At 42.7% G+C, this 21,124-nt stretch overlaps 1 protein-coding gene across 1 annotated transcript in view; it reads left to right on the top strand.

Moving 5' to 3' along the window:
* Window positions 1-21,124, top strand: part of glra1 (glycine receptor, alpha 1) — a 114,964-nt gene that overhangs the window by 38,886 nt on the left and 54,954 nt on the right. Inside the window, exon 3 of the mRNA XM_070877193.1 lies at window positions 6,389-6,456. Coding sequence (XP_070733294.1) covers window positions 6,389-6,456 — 68 coding nt within the window. The remainder of the gene's footprint in view (window positions 1-6,388; window positions 6,457-21,124) is intronic.

Genomic DNA, 21,124 nt, shown 5'->3' with positions numbered 1-21,124 from the left:
TGCATCATAGTGAATCATAATGAATCCCACTGGTTCTATAAATTACGGCAGTTTTATCTGCAGCAGAAACAGATTTGTGACTAATCATTTGTCTAAAAGATTGGAAGCTACCAAACGTCCTATTCAAATGTGGTTGTCATATACATGCAAAAACAAACTGTGAAATGGATGGTTGGTTAGTTCCTCTCCTGGGTAGAGTGGAATGAGATAGAATAAAATCTAGTACTAAGTCCCAACAATTCTGCTAGGTTATCTGTCAGTTAGTGAATCAGATCCACCACGAATAATTCATTGAACAATAAAAAAATTAACAAAAGACCAAACCTGGGTCCTTCCTGCTCTATAGTACTCAGTGCCAGGATTATAACTACAGCTATGCTTGAGATAACAATATGAAAACACGATCTGCCTTTTTCTTACTGCTACATGACTACCACACTGGATCTTTTTCTGCCCCCTTCACTATCCCTTCTAACCTTTCCTCAATATGTATTGGTCTAGCTCGAAGTAGACAACTCACCATTTTGTGTGTATTGTCTTTGTGGAACACATGGCTATCCATTTCCTTGAGCAAGGCATCCCCTCTGACTATAATCTTGCTGTAACTTGCATATTGCATCTTTATTCTAGCTATCGTCATTGGTTTTCTAGCTTCCTTTTCTTCTGTGATTTTGTGTTTTTCTGCAATATTGGACACTGGCTTTGAGGCTGTGGAATGCACTACCAGAGTTTGTCATTGAAGGAGAAACTGTGTCAACATTTAGAAATAAGTTAGGTAGGTGGTTGAAGCAAAGTGGGATAGAGGGTGGGCACATGGAATTAGGACTACTGTCCATGTGGAGGAGAAACTCCCAAACACAATGCTTGGTCTGAACAGCCTGTTTCTGTGTTGTAATTTCTGTGTCATTCTATGAATCTGTTAATATAATCTATTGGGAAGCTTCATAGGCTGCTTTACCTTTTTCCTGCTTTTACCAACTTAATCCATCCAGTATCCCCATTTCCTTAGTTTGCTGCAACACTTGTCTCCATTTCATGGAAATCAAGTCCCTGGTTGTACTGATCTCCAGCTCTAATCCACTGTCAAAGTCTAATGATAGCGGGCCATTTCCCAGACTTGTGATGACTCACTTAGAGAGTCTAGTATTCCCTGCTTGGTAATCCACTCACTTCATCTTCCCTTCTAAAACCCTGTACCTTCCTTTCTAAAGCCATAACTGTTTCCTTAAGCTTTTTGATCAACAGGCAATTGTTGTAGCTCTTCTGTTATACCCAATTTATTTATTCATAACCAATCCTCACCAAACATATGTCACAGCATCCATCTTAATTCTTTTTCTCTCAACTGCTCCCCTTTTACAATTACTTCTTCCAGCTGGCCCTTTTTAAATTTATTTCTCTAAGATGCTCCTTTTACATAGTGCAATAGTCCCAAAACAGTTTTTCATGACAAAATTCAGACTGTCCTGGTCAGATCAAGCCAACTGCTCCGCTTAAAAATTCTACATTTAAAGTGTATGAAATATTTTCTTATTGAGCAATTAAGAGTTACTCCACTTTAGGCAAAATGATCAATCTGCAATTCAATGACCATTTAACCAGTCACACACAACACCAATATAATGATATAGTAGAGTTCAGCTCTAAGGAACAAATGCTCTCTCGCAATGTGTATTCCAGGATACCTTTTAGTATTAAAAACAGAAAATGCTAGAAACACTCAGACAGCATCTGTGGAGAGAGAAATTAGGGTTAACATTTCAGGTCAATGACCTCTCGTTAGAACTGCCATGTGGAAGAGAAGAGCAAAATTTCTTCAAGGTGGGCATCCCTAGAAGAGAAGTGGCAAAGAATTAAACGATAAAAACAACAATAAAAAGCTAGTTCTGATAAAAGATCGTCGACCTGAAACATTAACCCTACCTTTCATTCTGATCTGCTGAATGTTTCCAACATATTCTGCTTTTATTTCAGATTTCTACCTTTGCTGATACATTTCAGTCATACTCACTATAATAATTTTATTCCTCTTTCCCCTCCAATCTACCATCTCTTCATTTTATGCTTGGAGATAGTGCTGAACAGAGTTGTGGTACTAAAAAAAGCAGTTTATTGAAACAAAAGAATGCAGATTTTTTCACTTAATTTACAGTCCAGACAACATGACTTACATAGAAACATAGAAAATAGATCCAGGAGCAGGCCATTCGGCCCTTCGAGCCTGCACCACCATTCAATATGATCATGGTTGATCATGCAACTTTAGTACCCCATTCCTGCTTTCTCTCCATACCCCTTGATCCCTTTAGCTGTAAGAGCCACATCTAACTCCCTTTTGAATATATCTAATGAACTGGCCTCAACAACTTTCTGTGGTAGAGAATTCCACAGGTTCACAATTCTCTGAGTGAAGAAGTTTCTCCTCATCTCGGTCCTAAATGGCTTACCTCTTATCTTTAGACTGTGACCCCTGGTTCTGGACTTCCCCAACATTGGGAACATTCTTCCTGCATCTAACCTGTCCAATCCCGTCAGAAACATATAAAATTCTGAGAGATCCCCTCTCGTTCTTCTAAGTTCCAGTGAATATAAGCCTAGTCGATCCAGTCTTTCTTCATATGTCAGTCCTGCCATCCCGGGAATCAGTCTGGTGAATCTTCGCTTCACTCCCTCAATTGCAAGAATGTTCTTCCTCAGATTAGGAGACCAAAACTGTACACAATATTCCAGGTGTGGCCCTGTACAACTGCAGTAAGACCTCCCTGGTCCTATACTCAAATCCTCTCGCTATGAAGGCCAACATACCATTTGCTGCCTTCACCGCCCGCTGTACCTGCAAGCCAACTTTCAATGACTGATGTACCATGTCACCCAGATCTCGTTGCCCCTCTCCTTTTCCTAATCTGTCACCATTCAGATAATATTCTGCCTTCCTGTTTTTGCCACCAAAGTGGATAACCTCACATTTATCTACATTATACTGCATCTGCTATGCATTTGCCCATTCACCTAACCTGTTCAAGTCACCCTGCAGCCTCTTAGCATCCTCCTCACAGCTCACACTGCCACCCAGTTTAGTGTCATCTGCAAACTTGGAGATATTACATTCAATTCCTTTGTCTAAATCATTAATATATATTGTAAATAGCTGGGGTCCCAGCACTGAACCTTGTGATACCTAGTCACTGCCTGCCATTCTGAAAAGGACCCGTTGCTGCAGACACTGAATTACACCATGCTGCGTATAATCTTAGTTCGACATATCATTAGACCTGTTTCATCAAGCTCCACTTTGGTAAACATGGCTTAATGTATTACTCACAGAGACACCCATTTCAGCAATTCTCTGATTTCCAGTGCAGCCCATAAGTATAACATGTCAATCAGACTCATAGTGAGCTAAAACTGAACTTCATTATTTCTTCATGTTTATCTAGGCTCAGAGCAGAGAAGATTAACCTCTCACTTCAATGCAAGTGTCAGAAGGTATAATAAGTCAGAATAGCCCTATCTGCTCACAGAATGCCGCTCATAAATTTGCATTGGCTTCATTCATTTAATCTTGACTCTTTCTGATGGACTTTACATCTTTAACATGTATCCCCCCTGCACTATTATTTTAACACATTACCAGTAGATTCCTATTTATATACTTTTACAATTATATTCACAAAAAATTTGAATCAGTGAAACCTAAGATTTCATTCTGTGGTTAAAATCCAAAACAAAATGAAGTAAACATATTTGACACCTTATTTATATCCTGGTATCTGCATAGCCTAAATAAGGGTATGATGCCTTTCTGTAGTCTGCCAATCAGACTTAACAAGAACAATACACCAACAAGTTAGTTATTTGTTGCAAAAAGTTCCTTCGGCATGGCAACATTTGTGAGAATGTGTTGGATAATTTCAAAACCAGCCAATCACTTTAACCTGAGGCAGATCTATGTCAAACATAGAAAAATAGAAAATAGGTGCAGGAGTAGGCCATTTGGCCCTTCGAGCCTGCACAACCATTCGATAAGATCATGGCTGATCATTCCCTCAGCACCCCTTTCCTGCTTTCTCTCCATACCCCTTGATCCCTTTAGTCGTAAGGGCCATATCTAACTCCCTCTTGAATATATCCAATGAACTGGCATCCACAACTCTCTGCGGCAGGGAATTCCACAGGTTAATAACTCTCTGAGTGAAGAAGTTTCTCCTCATCTCAGTCCTAAATGGCGTACCCCTTATCCTAAGACTCTGTCCCCTGGTTCTGGACTTCCCCAACATCGGGAACAATCTACCCGCATCTAACCTGTCCCGTCCCGTCAGAATCTTGTATGTTTCTGTGAGATCCCCTCTCATCTTTCTAAACTCCAATGCATAAAGGCCCAGTTGATCCAGTCTCTCCTCATATGTCAGTCCAGCCATCCTGGGAATCAGTCTGGTGAACCTTCGCTGCACTCCCTCAATAGCAAGAATGTCCTTCCTCAGATTAGGAGACCAAAATTGAACACAATATTCCAGGTGAGGCCTCACCAAGGCCCTGTACAACTGCAGCAAGACCTCCTTGCTCCTATACTCAAATCCCCTAGCTATGAAGGCCAACATACCATTTGTCTTCTTTACCGCCTGCTGTACCTGCATGCCAACTTTCAATGACTGATGAACCATGACACCCAGGTCTCATTGCACCTCCCCAAACTAAATTGAAGTCTTTTAATTTCCCATCAACAAATGTTGAGTATAAATCTCTCCTCCATTATCTTCACGCCAACTACAATTATGCCACTAAACGCAATTGATGGGTCATTATACAAAGTTTTGCATTCAGCTAGATTGTCTGTGCATCCATTTGTTTACAAACTCCAATTTGAGATATCACAATTATCACATCTGAATGTTGAATTTTAAAAAAACAATCTGATCTAATCCCAACTGGGCTACTTCAGATTAATTTGTAAAAAGTTGAAAGGCTAGCCCAAGTCAGTCTTGTCATTGTTATGATAACTTTGTAGCTTCCTTTTTATGCTACTGAGCTCTTTGTGGTTGAGAGCTCGTTTGCAGTAGCTACATAGAGAGGAATACATGCCATAATCTGTTGAACTACCAGCAATTGCAAAAACAACATTGTTAACCTGAAAGCTCTAATTTTAGATTGAACAAATATGCTTAAAAGATGGATTTACTGGCAGCAGTGACATCTCACAAATACTGTGGAACAACTGTTGTTTTTGCTCTCTCCCTACTGAACCATTAACCTAAAGAGATGCACTCTCCGCGAGCTGTAGATCTCAAGTAAACTTTCAACAGTCTTCTCTCCACTGGAGTGCTGGGTTTGAGAAACTCTACCTCTCTCCCTCCTCCTGCACCAGTGTCTGGAAACCTTCCATCTCCAATTATGTTACTGGACTAGTAATCCAGAGGCTTGAATTAAAGATTTGGAGACGTGAGTTTAAATCCCACCATGGCAGTTGGGGAATTCAAATTCAGTTAAATAAATCTGGAATTTAAAAAGTAGTATCAGTAATCGTGACCATGAAACTACCAGATTGTCATAAAAACCCATCTGGTTCACTAATGTGGTTCACTTTAGGGAAGGAAATCTGCCGCCCTTACCCGGTCTGCCCTATATGTGACTCCAGTACACAGCAACGTGGTTGACGCTTAACTGCCCTCTGAAATGACGGCTCACCACCATCTTCTCGATGGAAATTAAGGATGGGCAATAAATGCTGCACTTGCTAGTGACGTCCGCATCCCAGAAATCAATTTTTTTAAACTTTGAAATTGTGAGGTATAATTTTAAAACTATCCAGAGACCTGGCTACTTGTGATAATAGTGACAGAAAATTAGAAAATATTTGTACTTTGTTCTATATAATATCAATTATCCAAGAGTACCCATCACTCTTTATTGAATATCACACAACAAAGTGAGAAGGTTTTTTATAGTGCTAGTTTTTAATGTATTTTTTCATCTTTTAGTAAAGCCGTTCTTCCATGGTAAATTGTTATGTTGTATTTTTCTTAGTAGTGCACAGATTGGTGAGACAATCCAGAACAACACTTGTATTTATATAGCACCTTTAACATAGTAAAATGTCCCAAGGTGCTTCACAAGAAGTATTATAAGACAAAAAATTTGACAGGAGTACAAAAAGTCATTACAATTATTTGAAAATTAATTAAGGTCCAATCTGTTTGACCGCAATCTGTTCCCTCCTTCAATAACATCAGACCAGATGGCTAGGTAAAGTTGGAAATTAAGTAACCCATGCACTCTCTTCATATATATTACTTCAGAAATTAATGTGTCCTCGGGCTCCATTAATATCACAGATTGAGAGCTGGAGGAAAATGCATCAATATTAATATATTTTCCTTGTGTTTATTTTCAGGCCATCCAGTTAATGTCACGTGCAATATATTTATCAACAGTTTTGGCTCAATAGCAGAAACTACCATGGTAAGTGCTCCCCGAATCTTATATTAACCAAAGATGTAAGTTTTTTTTTAAAGCAGAAATAGTATAATAAAACTTGTTATTTCTATAACACCGATGCTAAAGTCAAATTTAAGGGCTCTTCTTTTCTATGCAGTAAACCTATAGCGTGTGATTTGTAGATTTTAAAAGGTAAGATTTATTTCTAAAGACCAGAGGATGCCGACAATTTAGATTGAATTACTTCACAGAGAGAATGGTGAAGGTATGGAAAATGTATAGGACAGGCTGCCAAGAAAGCCAGTGGAGGCAGAAAGTCAAAGTTGCACAGTTTTTGTCAAAATATACTATTGAAGGTTGTAAGAAATGAAGTCTAAAACAAAAGTAAAATTCTGCAGATGCTGGAACTCTGAAATAAAAAGAGAAAATGCTGGAAATTCCCAGCACCTGTGGAGAGAGAAACAGTATTAACGTTTCAAATTGATGAACTTTCGTCAGAAATGGCAAAAAATTAAGTACAGTTGGTATTTTTGGAACATTGGAACTGGCCAGAGGTTATTTTCCAGTCCTGTACATTCCTATTTAAATGAACCACTAGCTTAATTGTGAGAACTGACAGCTTTGCAGAATGTGCTTTCTGAGAATTTAATTGCATTGCTGCTTAAGTAATTACAGAGAAAGAAACAAGCTTTTGCCTAGTTGACATTAAAGGGGGAATTTCATCTTCAAAGTGCCGTTTCTTATGTTCTTCACCTCTTAAGGTAGTTTGCATGTTGTGAAGAGGACAAAGGGGCAGTTTCCCATTCCATCAGGCCTTCCCCCCCCCCCACCCCCACTGCATTTACAAAAGGATTTTCTGAGGTTTCCCCAACCTTGTGTAACTCGGCCTGTGTCTGTAGTAGGCACAAGCTCAGGATTGTCATAGCAACGAGGTAGAAGAAGGTGTTCCCAGTGCCCCACATATTTCTTCATTCCTCCAATGCACCCACAGCAGAGGGTGTCTGAAGATTGCTGTCACAAGGGCTCTCCCCAGACCGAAGGGTCTGCAGAGGCTTGAGGCTGAAGGTCACACAGGAAATGTTACATTTTGGGGGAAAATCCCCCGAGAGCAATTCAGAGCAAACAACCAGGAGACCCCAATCTTGGGAGCTCGGAGTAGCTGCAGACCGAAGAGCTGCCAAAGTGGAAAATCTACACTTTTATTCAAGTGCAACATGAGTCCTGTGAGGAGAAAAGTAACTGGTTATCTCCATTTGGATGTGCCTGGAATTTTCCCCAGATTTGACTCGGTATGTGTCAGCAGTTTCCAGGTCGCTGGTCCAACAGAGCTGCTCTTCTTTTCATCCAGTTAATCCTTTTAAGTGATTAGTCTAATGTGCGCAGCTTTTGATCTCTACATGTAAAATGAAATTGTGGCCATGAGGGTAATTCTGGCAGCTGGATGATGAGCAATGTACTTTCCTGATGCTCTTGTTCTCAGACATGCCTAAAGCAGAACATACTAATGAAGTGTGTGATGAATCCTCCGAGATTTGGTGCTGGTTTCTTGCTCAACCACAGGCAGAGAAGAGTCTTCAAGGTTTCCTGTCTCATTAGTTATGTTGTTTATGTATATTTTGGATGATAGCATCTATCCAAGACATTTTGGATTCAAAGTCAATAACTCAGTGCAGATTTTATTAACAGTTTGCCTTCAAATTGTATGACTAATCCTGAAACATGCAAGATTTTATTCCCATGACAAATTCAAAGCCCCAAGGTTCGATGATACCAAGATAAATGTTTCCTCTAACCTACCAGCTCAGTGGCTTTGAGGAAATTGATAACCTGATCTGCCCCATATATATTGTTTTCAAACATCAAATGACCAGTCATAATCTAACCAGTGCCTTTCCTTTAATTGCCTATATTCCTTTGCTTTCACCTCTGAGATGTACGTTCATGAATTGTTCTTTTTACATTATAATTTTCAAAAAAAACATAAATCTGTAAAAATAATGAGACATTCTTGCTATCACCATTTGTAATTTTATTACAATGATTGTTTCCTTTCTCACACCCCTTACCATTCAGCGTAACAAAATTTCTATCCAACCTCACGGGACATTGCCTTAAAGTTTAATTGGATATCAGGCTCAGTAAGGTTGGCTATACCTGTGCCCATACAAATGAAAACAAAATGCTAACGTTGTTTAGAGCACCTGGCCTTGTTAGATCTAAAGGCAAGTCTACTAGGATAGGAGAACAAAGGTTGTATCTTGTCTGATTGCCCATCAGAGTTCTGAGTACGTACTAAATTTCATACAATTTAAACAACATTTTCATGTGCTATCAATGTGAAAACCTTAATAGGCCATTTGGCTCCTCGAGCCTGCTCCTCCATTCAATAAGATCATGGCTCATCTGATCTTGGCCTCAACTCCTATTTAAGAAAGAAGGGAGACAGAAAGCAGGAAACCATAGACCAGTCTGTCATTGGGAAAATGCTGGAGTCCATCATTAAGGAAGTAGTAGCAGGGCACTTACAAAATCATAACGCAGTCAAGCAGGGTCAGCATGGTTTTATGAAAGGGAAATCATGTTTGACAAATCTGCTGGAGTTCTTTGAGGATGCAATGAGCAGAGTGGATGGAGAAGAACCAGTTGATGTCATATATTTAGATTTCCAGAAAGCATTCAATAGGGTGCCACAAACGGTTACTGCACAAGATAAAAGCTCACGGGGTTGGGGGTAATATATTAGCATGGATTCAGGATTGGCTAACTAACAGAAAACAGAGAGTCGGGATAAATGGGTCATTTTCAGGTTGGCAAACTATAACTAGTGGGTTGCCACATGGATCAGTGCTGGGGCATCAACTATTTACAATTTATATTAATGACTTGGATGAAGGGATTGAGTGTAATGTAGCCAAATTTGCTGATGATACAAAGATACGTGGGAAAGCAAGTAAGGATGATGCAAAGAATCTACAAAGGGATATAGATGGGCTCATGATTGGGCATAAATTTAGCAGATGGACTATAATGTGGGAAAATGTGAGGTCATACACTTTGGTAGAAAAAATAAAAAAGCAAATTATTATTTAAATGGGGAGCAATTGCAAAATGCTGTAGTATAGAGGGATCTGGGGGTTCTTGTGCATGAAACGCAAAAAGTTAGCATGCAGGTACAGCAAGTAATCTGGAAGGCAAATGGAATGCTGGCCTTTATTGCAAAGGGGATAGAGTATAGAAATAGGGAAGTCCTACTCCAACTGTACAGGTCATTAGTAAGACCACACCTGGAATACTGCATAAAGTTTTGGTCTCCTTATTTAAGGAAGGATATATTTGCATTGGAGGCAGTTCAGAGAAGGTTCACGAGGTTGATTCCTGAGGTGAAGGGGGTTGTCATATGAAGAAAGGTTGAGCAGTTTGGGCCTATACTCATTGGACTTTAGAAGAATGAGAGGTGATCTTATTGAAACATATAAGATTCTGAGGGGGCTTGACAGGGTAGATGCAGAGAGGATGTTTCCCCTCGAGGGGGCATAGTTTCAGAATAAGAGGTCGCCCATTTAAAACAGAAATGAGGAGGAATTTCTTCTCTGAGGGTCGTTAATCTTTGGAATTCTCTACCCAAGAGCTGTGGAGGCTGGGTCATTGAATATATTTAAGGTAGCGATAGACAGATTTTTGAATAATAAGGAGTCAAGGGTTATGGGGAACGGGCGGGAAAGTAGAGTTGAGGCCAGGATCACATCAGCCATGATCTTATTGAATGGTGGAGCAGGCTCGAGGGGCCAAGTGGCCTACACCTGCTCCTATTTCTTATGTTCTTCTGTTCTACTTCCCTGCCCGTTCCCCATAACCCTTGACTCCCTTATCTATCAAAAATCTGTCTATCACACCTTAAATATATTCAATGACCCAGCCTCCACTGCTCTCTGGGGTAGAGAATTCCATAGATTCACGACCCTCAGAGAAGAAATTCCTCCTTATCTCCGTTTAAATGGGCAACCCCTTATTCTGAAACTATATCCCCTAGTTCAAGATTCCTGCACGAGGGGAAACATCCTCTCAGCATCTACCCTGTCAAGACCCCTCAGAATCTTATACATTTCAATAAGATCACCTCTCATTCTTCTAAGCGCCAATGAGTATAGGCCCAACCTGCTCAACCTTCCTTCAAGCTTACCCCTTCATCTCAGGATTCAACCTCATGAACCTTCTCTGAACTGCCTCCAATGCAAGTATATCCCTCCTTAAATAAGGAGACCAAAACTGTACACAGTACAGAGTACTCCAGATGTGGTCTCACCAATGCTCTGTACAGTTTGCATTTTGTAATCTCTCTCCATTTAAATAATGATTTGCATTTTTATTTTTCCTACCAAAGTGGATAACCTCACATTTTCCCACATTATAGTCCATCTGCAAAATGTTTGGCCATTCACTTAGCCTATCTATATCCCTTTGCAGATTCTTTGCGTCCTCCTCACAACTTGCTTTCCCACCTATCTTTGCAACATCAGCAAATTTGGCTACAATACACTCTGTCCCTTCATCCACGTCATTAATATAGATTGTAAATAGTTGAGGGCCCAGCACTGTCCCTGTGGCATCCCACTAGTTACAGTTTGCCAACCTGAAAATGGCCCATTTATCCCGACTCTCTGCTTTCTGTTAGTTAGCCAATCCTCTATCCATGATAATGGCCTAGAAATCCCGGACGAGATCTTCCTCCAGGCAAACGACTGAAAAAGGGAAAAAAGATGCGAACTAACCTGTTGCTGCTGCGCCCGTTCGAACTTCCGAGCATGAGGCCTCTCGTGACTGCGCGTCGCAGCACGTGTATGTCGGGACGTGCACAGGCCGGGAGTTGGAGACACATGGCTCTGAGCAGCCAATCAGGTGCAGTATATTCTCATTCATAGTAATAGGTGTTCCGTAAGTCCGGAACTCCTATTACTATGAATGAGAAACCCCCCACAAACACCCAAAACACAATAAAAAATGGAAAATACACTACATATTTAAGATTCATAAAAAGTCGGGAAATATATATTTTTGAAAGTTTTTTTTAATTATGCCTTAAAATAAACTTACCATAGTGGGGAGGGTATTTAACAATAAAATGTGTTTTTATAACTTTATTTTAAAATGTTTTTGTGTATTTTTAAACACTTGCGCCTATAAAAGTAGGCTCTACGACTGCTTTTTCAGGCACAAGATTTTTGAGGACATTGCCGGGCAAGATATTCGTAAATATCAGAAATCTTGCCCTGCAAGTGTCCTCGCTCCCGATCTGCGGATGATCTGTCAAGCCAGAAACTTGACAAATCGGAAAAGCCGGTTAATGCCTTCCCGGGTCCGTAGAAACTTCATACGGACCCGGGACATTGGAATTTCAGCCCCACTATATTACCCCCAATGTTGTGAGTTCTTATCTTGTGCAATAACCTTTTATGTGGCACCTTATCGAATCCCTTCTGGAAATCCAAATGCATGACACTTACTGGTTCCCCCTTAGCCACCCTGCTCGTTACATCCTCAAAGAACTCAAACAAATTTATCAAACATGATTTCCCTTTCATAAAACCATGCTGACTCTGCTTGACTGTATTCTGCTTTTCTAAATGTCCTGCTGCTACTTCCTCAATAATGGACTCCAGCATTTTCCCAATGACAGATTTAAGGCTAACAAGTCTATAGTTTCCTGCTTTCAGTCTCCCTTCTTTCTTAAATAGTGCCGTTACATTTGCGATTTTCCAATCCGTTGGGACCGCTCAAGAATCCAGGGAATTTTGGTTGATTACAACCAATGCATCCAGTATCTTTGTAGCCACTTCTTTTAAGACCCTAGGATGCAGGCTATCAGGTCCAAGGGGCTTGTCCACTTTTAGTCCCATTAGTTTGTCTAGTACTTTTTCTCTAGTGATAGTGATTGTTTTAAGTTCCCCCCTCCCAATCGAACCTTGATTATCAATTATTGGGACAAAGAAACATTGGAGTGTATTTTCCAAACAGCGCTATTCCTGCATGAAGATTAGTGCATTTGTATTAAATCTTTCTATGCGCAGGTAATTCCTACGGGAAGAAGGGGAACGGGAGGAGGGCTAGCTCAGGCTGGCAGTGGCCCGCAGTAATGATGTGGAAGCACACCTGCTGCCCCGTGGCTCCACGTGGCTCCACGTGAACATTCATTTAAAAGAGAAAAACTTCACTTTTGGTTGGTGGCTCCCAGCAGTCCCTTTAAGGGCTGTTGGTTAGGTCTCTGAAGCACCTAAAAGTACTGAGTAGACCAGGAATGGCACATGTTCTGCTCAGTCCTAACTAATTTCTAGGAGTGGTCCTCCTAATGAGGTGTTGGATATCGTATTAGCATATATGCAAGGAGCGTAATGGCAGTTTTAGACAGCCGACAGGGACGCCTGAATGTTGCCCGATCCAATATGGCATGGGATGTCTTCCAGGCATCCTAGGGGTGCAGGAGACCGCACCGGGAAATTAGTGCTTGCTGTCCCCATCCTGCACCCAAAAAATGGGCACAGCAGCATCCAATTTCCCCCCCGCTCCCCATTAACTTGTGGATTGAACTGCCACCTAATGCAATGTATGTCAACGTGATTCAAGCATTATAAATAAATGGATAAATCCCAGATCAGTGAAAATTAGAATGATGCCTGCCAAAATATACATGTTATTTTAGAAATAATTTAAACATAAGTACAAAAGCAAACAAACATAAATGATGCAGGCTGTACTTGCAATCAACCGACCCTCATTATGATGTTGTTTTAATATCTTTCTGCATACATATAGCACGACTGTCAGTGATCTGTTAAATTACCAAATATCGAATGCTTATGCCCCAACAAAAAAGTTATATTAGTCAGAAACAACAAGAGAGACATGCGTAAATGAATCATAAAAATTGCCCCAAGACTGTAGCCTAATCCCAATGCTGAGTTATGTTCAGAAATGGCTACTGCTTGTAACATTATCTAAACCTCTCCATTATATTTACCACCTTTAAAAAACGAATACTACCAACCTGAGTGAATTTAAAGTCTGCTTTTGTAAAATAACACTAGATTTAATGGTGGTCTCAGTAGAATCTCATTTGACTTTGACACTATGGCCTCGATTTTAAACCCCTCCCCAGCGGGCAGGAAAGGGTCAGACGAGGAATTAAAATCTTGAAATTCAAAATCCTGCCTCCAACCTGTTGTGATCCCGGCCACCATAATTCAGGCCCTGATAATTGCCTATATTTTGTATCATGCACTTTTGTGCAAAATAAGACAAAAGGGAGAAAAACAAACAGATTTGTATTCAGTTCCCCATAGGCCAATGTACTTCATTGAGATATGGGTATCTCTCATTCATAGTTGTCTGTCTTTCTTCAAGTGCGCAGAAACTATCAGTTGTCATGTCATGTTGTGTGCGTCTCAACACCTGGCCAACATCTGTAACAGTATTCCTGAGATAAAAACAGGGATTGTGTTCTTACCCTGTGTATTTGAGGTATTCGGTGTGGAATTCACTGCTGCAGCCATTACTCAGTGGCAGTCTAGAGCAGAAAATGCTTGATCCGCTGAACTGTTTGGTAAAATCCACAACTCTCTCTATCCCATTTTCCTCTTCCCATGGACTGAAACAAGAGCCTTATTCTGCTGCTCTTACTTATGTACTTACCTGTACTTCGTGGGTGGTACCACGAGAATCCTTAAGTGATTCAGCAGGCCTTCTGACCATGCTAAACCTCCAGTTTGTTTTCAGAAACCAGCACATCTGTCCCTTCCTCAACTGTGATCAGTTACTCGTCTGTGTACTGTTGTGTATGCAATAACTGTTAGACTGTGTACTGTTTAACTCCAAGAGGTATGACCTTGGCTCTGCTTTATTAAGGCCCAAAGTGACTAATATACAAAATGGCTGGCCTTTTATACTTGAGCTGCACACACGTGCGTGCAGCCCAATGGCCTCCAAAAGTGACGCCATCTAGTGGCTAGTGATCCCCAAAAGTACACACATGATAATATCCCCCTCTGCGATATTAACACAGTTTTTTACAAATTGAGACGGACCGGTGTTTTACGCTCCCGGGCTGACCATCTCAGTTCAACTCCAGCCTTGGGTAGGTGTTCAGAATCTGTTGTGACTGGTGGCTGGATGGCTGGTGGAAGTAGCAATGGCCATGTCAGGGATTGAAAGTCCATCTTCATTGAACATGTCAGTGATTGAAAGTTCTGATTCACTGATGACCACTGAGTCCTCTGTTGACTGGGGGTAGGTTGGTTGGTTGTCGATTGCTTCTTCCTCTGACTTTTCCAGTTCATCTGTGTGCTGCAGCTTTGTCTGATCCATATGTTTCCTGTATGTTTGCTCATTTTTGAGCTTGACAATAAATACTCTGTTGCCCTCCTTGACCATGACAGTACCAGTGACTCACTTGGGACCCTGACCATAATTCAGAACATATACAGGATCATTTACAGAAATATCGCGTGACACAGCTGCGTGATCGTGATATCTTTGCTGACTTTGTCCTCTATAATCAACATGATTATTCAAGTCAGGATGTACAAGAGATAGCTTGGTCTTAAGACCTCTCTTCATCATTAGTTCAGCAGGCGAGACCCTGGTAAGCGTCTGTGGTTTTTCCTTTAACTCAACAGTACGCATGACAAGCGGGTCTGCAGTGACCCTTGGGTTACTCGCTTCATACTCTGTTTTATGAGTTGGACAGCACGTTCTACTTGCCCATTGGATGCAGGTTTGAACGGTGTTGACTTTACATGTTTGATACCATGGAGTTTCATGAACTCTTAAAACTCCTGACTGGTGAAGCACGATCCGTTGTCACTAACAACGATGTTAGACAGATCATGTGTCGTGAACGTGACACTGAGGTTCTAAATGGATATGGATATGCTGGATGACATGATTATACACTATATCCACTTCGAATATGCATCCACCACAACTATAAACATCTTCCCCAGGAAGGGATTTTCAAAGTCTATGTGGATCCAGGGCCATGGTTTAGATGGCCATGACCACAGACTCGACGGCGATTCCGCTGGTGCTTTGCTGAGCTACATGCAAGTGTTGCACTGATGCACACATGATTCAGGCTCAGAGTCAATTCCCGGTCACCATACATGAGACCTGGCGATGGCTTTCATCATTACAATGTGGGGATGTGTGCTATGTAGCTCACGCACAATTTCTCTCTCCCTTTCTTGGGCATAACAACACGATTGCCCCACAGTATACAATCCAACTAAATAGACAGTTCGTCTTTGCAACGAATGTAAAGTGTGGTCTCTTCGTACATTTGCTTGGGTATGGCAGACCAATCACCTTTGAGGATGCAACTCTTCACCACCGATTTAAAATCGGATCCTGGCTGGTCCAGGTCTTAACTTGTTGAGCTGTGACAGGGGTTCCTTCACTCTCAAAAGCATCCATAACTAACAATAGGTCCGCTGGTTGTGGTGTTTCCACCTCTGGTGTGGGCAACGGCAGACGGCTCAAAGCATCGGCACAATTCTTGGTGCCAGGTCTATGGTGAATCATAAACGGATAATGTCAGCGCCCACTTCTGGATGTGGGATGAAGCATTGGTATTGATACCTTTGTTATCAGAGAACAGTGAAATGAGCAGCTTGTGATCTGTCTCCAGTTCAAACCGAAGACCAAACAGGTACTGATACATGTTTTTAACCCCATACACACAGGCTAGTGCTTCTTTCTCTACCATGCTGTAGGCTCTTTCCGCTTTAGACAAACTTTTTGGTTGAAGTTTACCCGACTAATTAGCTTGTTGGAGTATGCAACCAATTCCACATGACGAAGCATTACAGGCCAATACTAAACATTTACATGGGTCATAATGTACCAGCAGCTTGTTAGAGCAAAGCAGATTTGTGGCTTTCTCAAAAGCTCTGTCTTGAGATGCACCCCACACCCAGTTGTTGCATTTTCTTAGCAACATGTGCAGTGGTTCTAATAAGGTGCTCAATTTAGGTAAGAAGTTACCAAAGTAGTTGAGCAGACCCAGGAACGAACGCAGCTTCGTCACATTCTGCGGCTTGGGTGCATTCTTGATGGCCTTGGTTTTCGCGTCCGTGGGCCTGATGCCGTCTGCAGCAATTTTCCTCCCCAGGAATTCGACCTCTGGTGCCATGAAGACGCACTTTAAGCATTTCAGTCTGAGTCCTACTTTGTCCAGACGAGAAAGAACCTCTTCCAGGTTGTTCAGATGTTCCTCGGAGTCACGACCTGTGATCAGGATGTCACCTTGGAACACGATGGTTCTGGGAACGGACTTCGGTAGACTCTCCATGTTTCTCTGAAATATTGCTGCAGCTGAGTGTATTCCAAAAGGGCACCTGTGATAAATAAACAGTCCTTTATGCGTGGTAATGCACATAAGTATCTTCGATGTCTCGACCAGCTCCTGTGTCATGTAGGCCAACGTCAAGTCCAGTTTGGTGAACGACTTCCCTCCCCAGCTAGCATTGCAAACAAGTCATCAACCTTCGGTAATGGGTACTGATCCAGTTTTGAAACCCTGCTGATCGTAGCCTCCACAGATTCTGACTGTGCCATCACTTTTCAGCACAGGAATAATAGGGCTGGCCCATTCAATAAATTCAACCAGTGATATGATCCCTTCATGCTGGAGTCTGTCCAGTTCGATTTTAACCTTCTCTCTCATCATATACGGAACTGCCCGAGCTTTATGATGGACGGGTCTTGCATCCGAGTCCACGTGGATCTACACCTTGGCTCCCGTGAAGTTGCCGATGCATGGTTCAAACAGCGAGCGGAACTTGCTCATTTCTTGGGCACATGTATCTTTCTCCAACGACAACACCTTGATGCCGTTCCAATCGCATCTGATTTTTTCAAGCCAGCTCCTGCTGAACAGGGTTGGGCCATTGCCTGGGACAATCCATAGCGGTAACTTGTGAACCGCACCATCATATGACACTTTAATTGTGGCACTGCCAATTACCGTTATGAGTTCTTTGGTGTACGTGCGCAACTTGGCTGGACTCAGCCTGGGCCTCACAGCCTTAATATCCCACAACTTGTCGAATGCCCTCTGGCTCATTATCGATTGACTCGCTCCCGTGTCCAGTTCCATTGATACCGGCACCGCATTAAATTTCACGTTGCTCATTATCGGTTTGCTCTTAGTTAGGAATGAGTACAGTCCTCCTCTGGTATCTCCGATTGCATATCCGGATCTGCGCTAGTCTGACCATCATCCTCCACGTGGTGTGTCGCAGCACGCTTGCTCATCTGCGGACACTTGCGCTGGAGATGCCCCATTCTCCGATAGCCTTTGCAACTATATTGCTTAAATCATCGCTGCTGGTGCCGGTGATTTCCCCCACAATGCCAACACGGAGAAAACGGATGCATTCCCGCTGGTGGACTTTGGGCAGCCACAGGCTTCATGTACGCAGTCGGGTAGGCCCTGCCATGTGCCGCTCTGCTGAATGCCAAATCAATCATATTTACAGTACTTGCCGAGTTTCGATTTTTCACTAATGTCTGCTTTAGACTTCTGTCCATCATCATGCATGACTGAGCGATCGTGATGGCCCTGTTCAAGTCCAATGTCTCCACCGCCAGTAGTTTACTTAGGATCACCTCGTGGTTGATGCCAATTACAAAGAAGTCCCGCAGCATGTCTGCCAAAACAGCCCCGAACTTACACAGTCCCGCTAGACGTCTCAGGTCAACAACAAATTCCGCCACATTCTGGCCCTCTGAGCGAAAATCTGTATCTCGAGATGATGATGCCTTTGTCTGGCTTAAAGTGGTCCTGTACCAGTGTACACAATTCTTCATACCTCTTCTCTGTTGGTCTCACAGGCAGGAGTAGATTCTTTATCAGACCATAAATTTTTGGACGGCAAACTGTGAGGAACACCACCCGGTGCCAATCTGCTTCGCCAACCTCCTCTACTTTGTTGACCATAAAAACTGGCTCAAACGGCTCACAAAGTCTGCCCAATCTTCTCCTTCCACAAATCGCTCCAACAATCCAATTGTGCTCATTTTTGCATGGAAAGGTTTTTGTTGCCTCGTCGCCAATTGTTGTGTTAGGCTGAGTACTGTTTAACTCCAAGAGGTATGACCTTGGCTCTGCTTTATTAAGGCCCAAAGTGAGTAATATACAAAATGGCTGGTATTTTATACTTGGGCTGCACACATGTGTGTGATCCCAAAAGTACATACATGACATGTACCCTCCTCAAACTCACAGCCTCCCCCATCCACAAAACCTGTGTTGTTGGACTGGTGTCTGCTTTGAATAATGTCAGTGACAGAGGCCGGAATCTTACCAGCCCTGCAAGTGCGGGTTTGGAGGCAGGCCCACTGTGAAAATGGCTGTGATTGACAGCAGGGTGGGATCCCTCTCTGAACCCGCCTCCTTGTCAGTTTCCAAAGTGCCAGGTCTGACTGTGGATTGCAGACCCGGCACTAAGCGGCAGGCCAGGCAATTATGATACCTGTAGTTAAGAAGGTGTCTTCAGAGTTGTGGAGGTTGTGGAACTCACTGCCTGAAAGAGTGGTAGAGGCAGAAACCCTCACCACATTTAAAAAGTACTTGGATGTGTACTTGAAGTGTCGTAACCTGCAGGGCTACGGACCTATTTATGCAGCATTTTACAGCTCTAAAGGATTTTACCAAGTTTTTAGCGAGCTTTCCATTGTTTGGACATCACGTCAGGTTGGGTTCCCAATGACTCTCCATTGCTTTGATGAGTTGACAGCTGCAGAAGTGGTATAAAAGCTACCATTTCACAGCTGTTCACTTTCCAATCTCAGAAGTTGAAGCCTTCAATATTTGAAAAACACTTTTGAGCTGTATGCAGTTTGGCAGTGTTTGCAGAGAATTCTCTATCCACTGTCACCTCCTTGGTGCAACCTCTCTCACCATTGACAGATCGCTTCTATCATCTCAACCTCACCTACCATCTATTATAGCAGCGTCAGTGCCCTTGAAAAAATCTCACTTTGGTCCTCAGATTCCCACCACGATCAGCCCCAACACCAACATCACTAAACACACCAGCATCACCACCACCAACACCAATCTTCTTCACAATTATCTGATGCTGCACAGGACACACGGCATCAGCACCCGACTACATTGCCGTCCAGGCGCCAGGAATGTCCTCATCATGGCCCCATTTCCTTCACTTGATGCTGCATAGGCTATTACGTGATGCGCCAGGTGAGTACTGTCATGTATGTAACCTTTATGTAACAACACTGCAATACTGTATATATGTAAGAAATGCACACATTGCCCACAGGGGGTGAACTTGTGGGAGACACTCCTCATCTGGTCATCCAGGTATATAAAGGGAGGTCCCACGCAGGGTCATGACTTCTTGGTCCTGTGAATAAAGTTCAGGTCATGGAGTGACCTTGTTCATAGAATGTGCCTATGTGGATTTGTGGTATTGTGTAAGGACTTTACATTGGTGATGAGAAACAGGAATCAACGATCCATGAGAATGGCCACTGGCAGCACAGATGAACGGTACTGTTTGGTGAGGACTGGGATGATTTCATTGAGAGGCTCCAGCAGAGTTTTGTCATGAAGGACTGGCTGGGAGATGCAGCGGCCGACAAGCGAAGGGCTCATCTGCTGACCAGCTGTGGACCTAAGACTTACGCGCTCATGAAAGACTTGCTAGCACACGAGAAGCTGGCGGACAAAACCTTTGAAGAGCTCAGCAAACTAATCATTGAGCACCTCAAACCGGCGAGCAGCATACACATGGCCCAACACAGATTCTATACCCACCAACGTCGGGAAGGACAGAGCATACCGGATTTCATTGCGGACCTCCGGCACTTGGCCAGCCTCTAAGTTCACAGATGCCTGCAGGGGGGAGATGCTAAGGTATTTCTTTATTGAGGGCATCGGTCATGCTGGGATTTTCAGAAAGCTAATTGAGACCAAGGACTTGGCGGCGTTGATGGCTCAGACTTTTATGGCGGGGGAGGAGGAAACTAAGATAATATATGCGTGCAATTCTGCCTCCAATTGCCTCTAAGGTTAGGTTCTTGGTATCTATGAGCTTTCGGAATATGCCTGCGTGGCCTATTCCTTCAATGAAAAAGTCTCTCAGCATTTCTCTCCTCAGTTCATTGGAGAACTCACATAAACTAGCCAACCTCCGAAGTTCCGCCACGAAGTCGGGTATGATCAGGGAGTCAATATCATAAACGCGACACAGAGCCCCACAGGCAGGCAAGGGCAGTTCGACACACCCCAGGCAGCAATAGACCAAAGAGTAAGTCTCCAGAAGAGACAATGGCAGGCAGAACGGACATTTACGGTCCCCCCCCCCCAGTGGACAATGTGGCACGGGATGGGGCCATTGACACCCACTAACAGGGTGCTCAAGAGCAGTCAAAGGGACAATCAGCGCAGAATGCCTTGTAACAGCTTTTTTGTTCACAACAATGGGAATCTCAGTTCATGCTGGAGGTGTGGGGGCAGACATGCTGCCAGGACTTGCAAGTTTCAACAGTTCGCCTGCAGAAATTGTAACCTCAGTGGCTATTGAGCCAGAATGTGTCGAAAGCCTGTAACCAGGCTAATATACGAGGCGGATGGACCAGATGAGGGGTCTGCGAGGCAGGATGATGCTTGGGGCAA

The sequence above is a fragment of the Pristiophorus japonicus genome, chromosome 4, assembly GCF_044704955.1.
Source record: "Pristiophorus japonicus isolate sPriJap1 chromosome 4, sPriJap1.hap1, whole genome shotgun sequence".
NCBI lineage: Eukaryota > Metazoa > Chordata > Chondrichthyes > Pristiophoridae > Pristiophorus > Pristiophorus japonicus.
The sequence above is the reverse complement of the archived record's forward strand: the minus strand, read 5'-3'. Positions and strand labels throughout refer to the sequence as shown.